The sequence below is a fragment of the Strix aluco genome, chromosome 17, assembly GCF_031877795.1.
Source record: "Strix aluco isolate bStrAlu1 chromosome 17, bStrAlu1.hap1, whole genome shotgun sequence".
NCBI lineage: Eukaryota > Metazoa > Chordata > Aves > Strigiformes > Strigidae > Strix > Strix aluco.
In genome coordinates this window covers 5,227,970-5,240,618 of record NC_133947.1, presented here as the reverse complement: position 1 = coordinate 5,240,618, position 12,649 = coordinate 5,227,970, and the positions used below count along the sequence as shown (strand labels likewise).

At 41.9% G+C, this 12,649-nt stretch overlaps 1 protein-coding gene across 2 annotated transcripts in view; it reads left to right on the top strand.

Moving 5' to 3' along the window:
- Positions 1-12,649, top strand: part of PHACTR3 (phosphatase and actin regulator 3) — a 115,189-nt gene that overhangs the window by 80,230 nt on the left and 22,310 nt on the right. For both annotated transcript variants that reach the window (XM_074843226.1, XM_074843227.1), the window contains exon 8: positions 4,761-4,914. In XM_074843226.1, coding sequence (XP_074699327.1) covers positions 4,761-4,914 — 154 coding nt within the window. The remainder of the gene's footprint in view (positions 1-4,760; positions 4,915-12,649) is intronic.

Sequence of the window (12,649 nt, the reverse complement as noted above, 5' to 3'; positions counted from 1 at the left end):
GGACATTTTAGGGGCACAACAAAAACACAGGCTATGCAAAATTTCAGCTGTTTGATGTCTAAGGAGGCTGCCATGGATGGGTACTGGGCAAGCTGGGCAACACAGCCACTTAAACCACACAAGTCCTGGTGTGGAGTGATAATAACCTCAGCCCCTCAGGAGACAACAGCTTTGGGAATGTGACTGCTGCCCATTTACTCAGCCCAAGATGGGACATAAGCAAGGCGTTTCTGGTCTTGACACTGGGTGGCACTGCTTGTGCCAGCATTCATTCAAATGCACCCGTCTGCATTTCAGAAAGGAACGAGAGATGCAGTAGTGACAGGGATAGCACCAGAATAATGCCCTGAAAAGCTCCACATTCTTTCTAGTTTAAAAAATCTGGGCTGATTTGCAAATCAGGAGGTAAAACTATCCATTAATCTGGAGTTGCTTTACGATTAGTGTACTGCCTTATTACATCACCAGCTTTGTCAATGCCAGTGCGATGCAGAACAGTGCATCAGTGCAACAGCCCCGTGGTTACAGGGAGATTGGTACAGGTCACAGATAACTCTGGAAAAAGTCAGGAATTGTACCTTGGCCTTTCATTAGCACCCTACTCAATAAATCATTCTTTGAAACCTCTAAAAACACAAGGTAAGACAGTAGTCTTGTGTATGAGTTTAAAAAATAATGTAACTAGCATGTAGCCCACAACTGATAACTAGTGCAAGCAATGTCTTTCCATCAGTGTGCAGTATTAAGATTTGCCTTTTGCTTGATAGAAAGAACACTAAACATACAGGAAATTAAATGTCATGATTCAACTGAATTAAAACAGGAACTTTTGTCAGGAACCTGCAGACCAAGCATGAAAAGGGTGTGAATTTTCAAAGCCTTTATTGTTGACCTAGTTGAGCTGTCATAAATCATAAATCAGCCACAGCCAAGATCCTGACTGAGATAGCTTGGTTGTGGGGCAGACCAGCATTGAACATGCTTTATTGACTAGGAAAAATAACCCTTAGGAAGAAAATACTTAAATAAGGGTTCACTTTCTACTGAGATAGTGATCAGGAAGGAATTTGCCTTAGGGTGCTGAAAATGGATGTGGGGCAAACTAGTTTGGGGTTTTATTTCCTCTTTGTTCTCTGGTTTTGTTTTGTTTATTTGTCTATTAATTCTGAAACATCAGATATGGGTTTCTGCAGCAGGTGGACTAACAGAACTGGCCATCAGTGGGCCGGTCAAGATGAAAACATGAATTATACAGTGTTTCCCAACACGTCTTCCTGAAGGGGGTAACATCATCTCCATCTTTTCACTTTGTAGGACACGTATTATTTTTCAGGAATTAACCCAATTGGTCAGGCAAGGGGAATGGCTCCTTAGACTAGCAGATGAGTTTAATCCAGATCTCTTGCATTTTTATTTGGTGAAATACCCTAAAGATTAATCAGTACCCAGTGCATATGGACCATGGGAGTGGCTATAGCATAAGCCTTTTAGAAATCCAGACATCTGGATGAAGTGAGCACAGCTTATCCTGAGTGGGTTATATGCTCTCCGCTCCTCTAATACAACAGCAGGATTTGGGTTAAAGTTGAGATTTTTCAGATATGATTTGTGTTTTTAATTTCACAAAGTAGTAGACTTTTTCTAAGTGTACAGCAGAGCAGCCTGGGAGCAGTCAAGGCCCTGAAGAGCAGCTTCATTTTACTTTGTTTCAAGCAAAATATTGCATTGTTCTGTCTCACTTTGAAATACAAGCCTCTAGGGCATACACTGAGCTAGCTTCAGCCAATGTCTCCACATCAGCTTCAAAACCTGACTTCTTGCAAAAAGGTCCAGTGTTGTAACTGCAAAGCGTCGGTTTCAGCTGACCTTCAATGAGATGAGGGATAGCAGAAAATGAGCCCTGACCTCATCTGAGCAAATAATCACTGTGATTCAATTCAAAGATTAGGTATAGTATGGTATGGCAAGTAGTTTTATACAGCTTGAAGGGTGGAGGGATAGTCCTACATGCTCATACGTTAGCTGTCACCAATGAATGGGAGAACTAACAGTTTAGGGTGCCTCTCCAAAAAAAGTGTTTACTACATATGTAGAGCTCCCTTGTTTCCTCCTAAGCAGTTCTGGACAGAGACGTATGCATGTGCTGTATAGTGTCTGCATATATTGCTTTCAGTGCACCCAAGATGCACTGCAAATGCACTACGCAGATGGCCAGCACATGGGCGGACGTCTATCATGGTCTGGAGACATGGGGCTTAATGTGCATGTGCAGTCTTCCGCAGCAATCTCCTGACATGACCAGATTCCTCTTACCGCCTGTTTAAAATTTGCAGGTGAAAATGAGAACATGTTCAGGGATACCCGGGAGTTTGCTAGCCCCAAATGTGCTTCAGATTGTTTCCAGAAGGAATTCTGTTGGTTCCTATGCTGTACGGATCGAGCACTGCAAACGCCCACTCTGCACCCACTCCCAGTGTGGTGGAGGCTTGAAAAACCTTGACAGAGTCCCAAGTCTGTGGTTTTGTGAGCCAAATGTTTCTGATGGAGTCATATATTCAGTTAGCAGAAGGCTCTGTGTGGCATCAGCCAAATCATTTAACTTCTTTACCCATCTGTTAAATGTATACCTACTACTTCACAGAGGGCTGAGTGGCTTAATTTAATTAATGTTTCCAACAGACTTGGAAAGAATCAGGAGGAAGGTGCTAAACAAGGGCACAGCTTTTAGACTGTAAGTGGGGTTTTGAGCTGATTATGGTTTCAAAAAAGTTTAATTTTAGACCACTGCAACTATCAAGAGACTTGTCCCTGCTCACACAGGGAAACCATAACTACTCTCTGCCCCAATCTTCCCAACATGTATGTGTGGATGTGGAATAGACTCTTCCTCTTTGCATAAAGAAATTCAAGATCAATAATGATAATAATAATGTAGGTCCACAGATCCCTAGCATATAAACCCCCAATATTTGGGAATCAGAATCTATTTAGGATTTAGAATCTTGCCAACCTCCAGAGCATCCTTTAAAAAATAGACTTTAATCCTATCTCAAATGCCAAACAAAAATACCAATTAAATGTCATTTTCTTCAAAAATGAGGTGACCTTTTGTAGAAAAGGTGAAGCATTAAATTAAAAAAAACCCTTTAAAGTAAAAAGGAACCAAAACAAAATAACCTCCTATTATACACCATGCTCCCAAGATGAAGCAAATACAAAGATTTAACTGTAGTTCCTATGTACCCTGACAATACTCTAAACACCATCTGACTGGCACTACTTCACAATGATAATTTTCACACTCCACTAAAGCCCTGGACTGGACACCAGAAAAGCCGGTACAGCACAGTAGAAGTGTGCAGAGATCTGGTGTAAATTTACTTGCTTTAGAAGAGTGCAGTCCTAGTAAGACTCAGCAGCTCTCTGGTTTTGATAGCACTTCCCTCTCCTTCCCCCCCCATCATAAGCAAGCTATTCCTCATCAGATACGGACATCACCTCAGACTTTCAGTCTGCATTTGAAAATAAAGATGGCTTTCTCCTTTACAGCCATTTTATTGCGTACCTTTCCAAACACATGGCAAAATGGTTTTATAAGCTCAGGAGTCCAATTTTCATGTTTAGCATGCTGAAGTCTAAAGAGTTACACCAGAGTTACGGAAACACCTAAGCTCAAACACAGTTCCCTGTAAGAGGGAAAGGAAAGGATGCTTCTAATGTCATTAGAAGGGCAGCATCAAGGACTCATCATCCAGCACACTGAAGAGCAGTGGACTCCTACTCAGAACAGTTGCTGCATGTTCTCCTTTGAACAGTTCTTTTGTAATGGCAATGTATTAGGTTGTCTAGTTTAATGGAAAACATGTGTTATTCTGTTTTTACAATAAGCAGAAGAGGTCATGCAATTACAGTAAGTATTTGTGTCTCTTACTGCCCGAATGCCCAATCAAGTTGCCAGCATTCTGCAAATTCTCATAAAACTTGGTCTTTTCTTTCATTCCTTGGAATATTTGCCCCTGTTCTCTTCAGAGGGCAAGGCCTAATGTCAAGAGTATAGTATTGATTGCTAAATGAAATTCTGTTACGACACATGGTCACACTGGACAGGATGTAGACATACATAATGGCTCATATTTAGCATTAGTCACACATGGGGTCTGATCACAATTCTGATTTTCTAATTTCTAATGCCAGAAATCCAAAACAACATTTTATATATGTGTGTGTGCACACACATGCATACATACACACATGCCAAGCAGCAACTTTGATGGTTTCAGTCACCATTATCTATTTCTGGTTATACCTGATGACCCAGAGAGGAAGGTTTACATGTCCTGGCCACTCCAGCCACTGAGCAATCCAGTCCTTCTGCAAAGGACTAAATGGTTCAGGAAATAGGGATTGCTCTGGGCTGTAGGGATGCTCAGAGGACTGTGGCAAGATGCACAGCCTTTTACTTCTAAACTAGTGATATGAATCATGTCTCAGCTGCAAATAATTTTCACCTGACAGCACTGCTTGCTTATAATGGATAACAAAGATAACAGATGAATATGATCCTTCTGCGTTTGTAAGCAGTTTTGTGTCTGAGCCCTGCACAACTGTAGTGCTACTTACTTATATTAACGTATACAACTGCTCTTTGCACACTAACCTACAGATCAGTGTCACTCTGTAGGTTTCCTGCTTTTCATATGTTCAGGTTTCATCTCCAGGAGCTGTCTTTCTAATAACTTTCTTTTCAATGCACGTCCCAGGTACTTTGCCAAGAAAATGCAAGAAAGAACTGCTGGCAGTAAAACTACGAAACAGACCAAGTAAGCAGGAGCTGGAAGACAGGAATATTTTCCCAAGGAGGACAGATGAGGAAAGACAGGAAATCCGGCAGCAAATTGAAATGAAACTCTCAAAGTAAGTCTATCTAAGAACAGGGAGGAACATCCCTTTACAATGGAGCGTCCTCTGAGTACTGTCAGATGAGACAGTCACCCACCCCCAAGTCCATTTCCTGCACTGAATCATACACAAACTAATATAGCACATTTTCAGCTGTCCATCAGCCACACAAAAGAATTCTTAACTCCCTCTTTGGTCAGGATTCCCTTGATTTCAATAAAAGACAAAACAGAAGTTAATGTGGGAGACAAAATTTTGCCAAATCTACCTGCAGCTCCACTGACACAATCAAGATTTTGAAGTCCTCCAGAAATGCTAGTGCTTTAACAAAAATAATACTATAATTATTTATTAACCTGATTTTGCTTTGTCAGCACTAGCTGAATTTGAGGAAAAAGGCAATTGTTATGGCTGTATATTTACTTGAACAAGGGAAAGCTGCTGTATGCATTGGTGCCTGTATTTCTGCTTTAAGGAAGAAGCAATTTCAGCAGCATTGCCCTCACATGGGTAAGGTGTTTGTGTAAGTTCAGCTGCAGGGATGGCAGGGATGGTCTGGTTTTGATCAGTAACCAGGGCAACAGGGTAGAGTTATGAGAGAAATAGCATTACTGTGGCATGTAGCCTAAAGCAAAGATTTAAGGTAACTGTGAGGCTCAGACTGCACCATTTGGATTTTGTGTGTGTTTTTTTAAGAGCTACATTTGGATATCTGCAAACATGAATATTTTAGATGAGACAAAGTGGATTGTTAAATAATCTGTGCTGCGCCTGCCCACACTGGGATGGTGAGCACTGCTCGCCGCCAAAATGCTTGGAATCAAATTGAGAAACATGAATGGAAGTTCATTTTCAAGGCTTATTAAATATTAAATATCTCAAGCCTCTCCTGAAAGAAACATTTATTGATATTTAGACTAGCTCATTCATGTGTGTGCATTTGATTAAATCTTACCTCAGGGGACAGGGAATGAGATGCACGCATATGGATCAGAGCACAAGTCCTAATGGACCAGAGTTAATGGAGGAAAACATGACTGCCATCACCACACTTACCCTCAGCTAAGAAATGAGCTGCTGAGTGAACACGGATGAGATTTTTGGGTGCACTTCACGATGCCCCTGCAATGTTGGAGATGGAGTAATCATCTTCCTCCAGTCTCAGTGATTGCTGTGTGTTCTTTTATAGCATGGTAGCACTCTGTACCCAGAGGAGAGCAGTGCATTGTGTCAGTGATTGCACAAGACAGAGCAGGTGACTGTCCCTGTCACTAAAAACATGTACATCCCATAGAAGTAGAAAATATCACATTACAATTTACATTAAGTTCCAAGAGTTACAGGCAGAGAAAATCATAGATGTACCATATTAACACCTATCGTCTTAGGAAGAAAATTGTCACGGACCTTGACCATGGCCTTGATCATCCTGACCTTGCAAGCCTTGTGTATTCATTTCAGGGAAATACTTCAAGGTGCACTCCGATATTGTTAACTCCAGTATTTTGGCCAGTCAATTGCTCATGAAATGTCTTCGTAGGTCAGGAGCCCAATTTTATGTGGTTTCCACCCCACTGCATCCCTAAAACCAAGTTCAACCATCAATGAGTATTCACTGAGTGACAGGATTATCTCATATCCAGCCACACCTCTTATTGCTGAAATGCCTGGAAGGTCACATCTCTTTTCAATACAGCCTGACTTCTCTTAGCATGAAAGGTCTAATAGAATTGCAGCTTCAGTGGGTATAACTACAGACTTTATCCCTTTCTTTTCATATACCATTTAGTTTGCTTAATAATGAGCCTAAAGAATTATTTTAAAGGAGGCATACCTAAAGTCAAGTGTCAGTTCAAGGACTTAAAAAGGAAACTGCTCTACTGGTGAAGAAAAGGGCTGGTCATTACTAGGAAATGTACTGTCTATATGGAAATTCAGTGAAGGAAGCCTCCATACTGTCTGCTGTGGTCTTATGGAACAATCTGTGGTGCAGGCCATTAGTCTCATTGGTAATGTCTAGAGGATGGCTAAAAGCCATCTTTGTTCCAAGTGCTGGAAGACAGGCTTTCATTTAGCTCCTTCCTCCTGGAACATGGAAGATTCAGCACATCTTGGGGAACAGACGGTGCAGAGATTGCTGGAATAGCCAGGAATGGCAAAACAGATTGGAAGCAATCTCCCACACAACTTTCAGCACATATGTGCACTGGCAGAGCTCAGCTCAGCTCTTAACTCATCCACCAGAATAGAACATGACCGTGCAAACAAGCTCAGGTGGTGGATGCAGGCAGGAAAATATTTACAACAGGAAGAGAACGTATGTGTAAAAAAAAAAAAAAAACCTCCAAAGTAAAAATGGGTACTGGTAAAGGCCAAAGTGACAAAGCCCTAAAGATATCTCTCTGGAGTTTCTGACTAGGACTGACTAGGTCTCACCCCACAAAACCCAGACCACCCCAGAGTCCCCACTCAGAGCACAACCTGGCAGTAGCGTGGAAATGTAACCACACTGGGAAGAGTGAAATACTTGGATGAGATTTTGAGGTCGTTAAATTAATTCATTTTACTGGTATTTGTGCAGCATAGTCTCTTTGTGATAACTTGGAAGTTTATAGCTAAGGGACGTACTGCTAAGCGTTCAGGTGTGAGGTACTGACTGGGATATGGGATCCAACAGAAATGCCTGTTCTCTGTATGACTTTGCCGCTACCTATGTGGATAAGAGCACGTTGCTTCTGCTGCACTACTAGTAACACTTTGATAACAGCAATGAGACTTGCCAGCTCATTTATGAATCCACATGTATCATCATGCTGTAGACCTGTACTTCAGCACAAAAGAATAACGTATGGGCAGATTACTGAGCAGTTATCTGATGGCTGTCTGCATAAGAATGGCAAGTAAACAGGCAGTGGCTTTCAAGATCACTATTTTTCAGCACACTTGTAGGGATTTGAAAGTCTATAGCTGTCTAGCAAATTGCCTCAGTGCCACAGCTAACACAGCCTAGCTCTGTACTCTGGAGGGAAAGCTGTGCTGATGTACGAAATGCGCAAAACATACCGATTAATAGTGTTTATGTAACTTCAAAAATGGAGAGACAAAAGAATAACATTTTCAAAACCACTGTATTTTTAAAATGATCCTAATTGTAATACATTTCAACAGTAGTTGTGAACCTGCTGAGAAAACCAACTCTCTGCTATCATGCTGATGAGTGTTAATGCAGTCAAAGCTAAAATCCCTATTTTTCTTCACTTTCCCACTCTTTTGATCTCAAAGGAGAGATTGAGAAATTCTGTTATATCTTTTGGGCCAGATTCTACTTTTACAGCAGTGCAAGTCCACTGACTTCAGATTTATTACTGACTGACAGCAGCGTGAGTACAGATTCAAGTATTCATTTATGTGCTTGCTGCTTTTGAAAAGTGTATTTCCCATATTTCATACTCCCAGCCAATTTAGTCTACCACTTGTTGCCGTGGAAACATGCATTTCTCCCTCCCCCTCCATCCTAAATGGCAGTATTCCATTCTCCCCAGAATTCCCTTTCCAGTAGTGTTTCTCTTACTAATTCATGCATCCCCAGTGCCCCAGGCCATGGTGTGCACTTGCAATATCCGACTGTGCATTAGGCAACAGGGGTCCCAACAGGTCTTGGTTCCCATTATTATATGTTCGGAGTGCAGATAATAAGCCCTCAATGGAATTCAGTGAATTGAGAGCTCTTTGTGTCAAGAGGCAGAAAAGACATTTGCAAGTACGATTATTTGCAATAACTGCTTTCTGCCTTACAAACTCACTTTGTTCTAGAAGGGGTTTTAACTGAAACCTGGGGGAGGAAAATAGTTGCTAGACTGAAGAGTGACGCAGAAAAAGATTGTTTAATTAGATTTGATATCTGACTGTTTAGAAAGTTAGTGTTTGAACTGCCTGGGTGGCTGGTACTTCTCAAGTATGCCTTGTATAACCACAGTTAAAGACACTCCATTATTACTTAATGTTTCAGTGAAAACATGAATTCCCGGAAAAGATTATACTTGTAATTTTCACTTCATGTTCTGTTTCACCTCCTTGGATATTTGCATAAGTAGACACGATGCATTGAGCGGCACTTAAAAGATTATGGAAACAGGAATTCAGGTACAGAAATGTGGGCATCAAAGGAGTCAGACAGGAAGAATGATGGTTTTGTGGACATAGAGCGGAACCAAAACTCCAACACCTAAACCTGATCTTTACCACATTGAAAATCTTGGCATGGGTAAGTGGATCATGCTGGGGCAAGGTTTCTTGGCAATGTAAAGTGAAAAGGAGGTATCTTTATTCAGTACTTTACTACATCTGGAAATCTGTAGCTCTAGTGCTGCCCTGAGGTTCTTGGAAAGGCATTTTGAGTTGACTTCCCCAGAAACTGCAGACGTAGCTAAATGCACACCCAGATTAGACCCTGGTTTGTACCTCAGCCTCATGTAACAGAGCGTGAAGTTCACAGTGCTGCTGGAGACAGAACAATACCAAGCAAACAGCACTTCAGATTTGCAGCCTAAAAGCAGAAAGCGTGACAGTTCAACACAGAGCAATCATAAAGGAAAATTTTACCTACTGACAAAACAAAAGCTGTCCCCTGTTTCCCAAGAACGGCATGTCCATTGCCACTTCCTCACAGAAATGTCTCAGTGCAGATTTGCTCACTGAAAAAGCATTGGCCCTCCAGACCGATGGGGATTCAGTGGGAAATTGGGCTGAATCCACAGAATTTTGGGGATTATTTTATTTGATTTCAACCAAAAGAGGGGTGTGTGTGCAGCATACAAACTACTAGTAGCCCTAATACAGAAATTAAGTAGATACTGAACTGAACCCAGTTTAGAGACTAGCATAAATTCACCTGGAGATTATCAGGGTTTTTTGATGAAGCTTCGACTGTACTCAAACTCCCACTTACTGAACTAGAAATCAGGGAATTGCCCTGATTTCAGAAGGCTGGGAAGACTTGACACAGATTTATTCCAGAGACAGAAAGGCAGGGGCAGGCACAAAGAAAAGATCAAGCTGTCACCGCTAATTAGCTGTGTATAATTTAATGCATTTCTTTCTTATTTGGTAGGAATCATCCAGGTAACCTTGTCACTGATGCTAAAAATAACCCCAGCAAGCACAGCGTGGGCGTCTGTGAAAGCCTCAGCTCCTCACATGAGACGGGAACTATATATAGAGCTACAATTTAATTCTGTGGGCATGTGTGTACGCCGAGGGAGTCTCCCGTTCTCCTTGCTCTGCACTAGACAGCAAGACGAGATGCTGGCAGCAGGGACCAGCTGGGGGGCTGCTGTTGGAGATTTGTGTGTGGATGCAGTATTTTATTAACAGCTTGCACAGTGCCAGAGTGCTTTTTAAACCTGGTGCTGTGTGAGGATTTGGGATTTTTTTCATGTTTTGTCCCTTTTCCATTATAGGCTCAGCTTTTCAGGCTACAGAAAAGAAAAATACGGCGGGGGATGGGGGGGAAGGATTGGAAGAATGGGGGAGGTGCAAGTGAGAGCTGAGATTTTTGAAGCTGCCTCCAGGATTTAGATGTCTGGACCCCATAGGCATTAATATTTCCTATGCCCTTCCTTGATGTCAGGCCGTGACACACAGTTGGAAACCCTGTTACGTACCCAGTAACAGCACTGGCCTTACAGTCAAGGAGCTGAGGTTTAGTGTCTGCTGCCAGAGTTACTCTGAGACAGTCTTCAAGGATAAAAATCAGGGAGGAAAGGGAGAAAGCTCAAGTTTTGTTAACGTCTCCAAGCAATGAGTCAGTTTAGCCTCCTGTTTATGGGGCTTTTCAGGCCCAAGGGAGCTGCAGCACAGTTCAAATACATGTATTAGAAGCGGTTCAAGTACATCTGTACATGCCATACCTTGACTACCCTGTCCCTTTCTCTTAAGGACTCTTAAGAGCTCTTGAGAAAAGTAGCCTTTGTTCCCTTTCATGTATTACACTTGCAAAAATAGAATGAACTTCACTAATGTGAATCCCTGGTCAGCAAATAATGAACCTAACCACCTTGAGCATGTGATCATAACAGATCCTCTGGACAGAAGCTTTTTTACCAGAGGTGCTTGCTTGCTTCAGTAATGAAGCAGAGTGCATGCACAATTAATTATGGAGCACCCTGTCAGGTCTGGGCAATAGCCATGATCTGCAGCTGAACCAGAAAGAGCAATTTGCTGTCTCAGACCAGCCCACAGCATGTTTGGCAAGAATTTTTGAACACACTAATTCATTTATAAAGGGTTGCAACAGAGAGGACTTAGTCCTGTGTGCTAGTTTTTGGTTTGAACAACATGCACATGACTCAAAGCTGCTCTCAGTGCAGGTTTGTACTGCTGAGAATGCAGCATGCACCTCCTGTTGAAAACATTGGGTATTTACTTTGTGCAAACATGGGGAAGTGTCATTGCAGAGGGCAGTAACTTCTGCCTAGAGATGAAAGTTTCACATGTCCAGGGCACAGCTGATGAGAGATTGTCTTCTGGGAAGACACTAACTCCTTGCACTGCTCTGTTCTACTTCCTTGGCTCCAGTGCTGGGAATTCATAATCAAAACATGTTTTCCACAGCACAGTGAAGGCAAGGGGGCAGCAGGTCAATGCACAGCAGGGAAGGGAAGAGCAGAGCAGCAGGTGTAAACACAGAGAAATATCCAGGGCCGTTTCTGGGACACAGAGTCAATTCCTCGAATAGGTCTTCTGGTATAATTGGCACATGTGAAAATAGAAATAAAAAAAAAAATCAGGGTTCAGAAAGCTGTGATGTATTACAAGGGACCATAATTACATAAATAAACTTGCAGGAAAATGGCTAAAGCAAGTGTAATTAAATAAGGAAAAAACATTTTAGGGAAGAAAATAGTGCACTTGTTTTGTCCTGCAAAGCTGCCTACAAATAGCAGCATCTGTTCAGGGTCAGATCCTCTCTCAGAAACTAGGCATCTACACATGCCTGAAGATCTGGGCCCTAGGCCTGTAAAGCGACAAGCAGTCACAAAACAAAATGGAAATCTGCAGAAGGCCAGTAATGCTCTGTACGGCCTCACCTTACATTGGATTACGATTCAAGTCCTTAAACTAGTTTGGATCTGCAGCACAAGTAATTACAGAAAGAATTTAATTTAATTTGCAGAGCTTAATCAATAGGGACCAAAGTAAGATGCTCTGGTTGTCACGGCCATTTGTGCTGGTTTATGACAAAAACCTGACCAGAACAAGGTGCTGTAGCAGTTGACTGATAACCCAAGGGTTGAGCAGGGATTCAGGCATTCACGGGGACAGCCCTCACCATTTATGGGGATGGTCACTGTGTTACTGAGATTATTTAGGATTAGTTTTTTTGGTTTATGAAATTCAGGAAAAACATTTTATGCACTTAAAGCCAAGCACTTACTTCACTGTAGTTGAAACAGAAGCAAGATATGATGGACAGTGTGTATCTGGAAGACTATGAACTGGTATAAGCAAAATCTCAGCCAGAAAGGGGTTTGGCTGCATGTTTTTCAGTTTTAACGTACTCAATTTCAGACTTGCCTTATATGCTTGAAAGCATATAAGAACAAAAGAGAGAGAGCAGGAGTTTTGGTGTGGTGTTGGTTCTCCTCCCCCACCCTCCTTTCAGACCTAACCAAACTTACATGCAGACTGGATATAAATGAGTTTCACCAGAACTGTTGCTGTGAATTGCCTGCAGAATACCTAAGCAGAC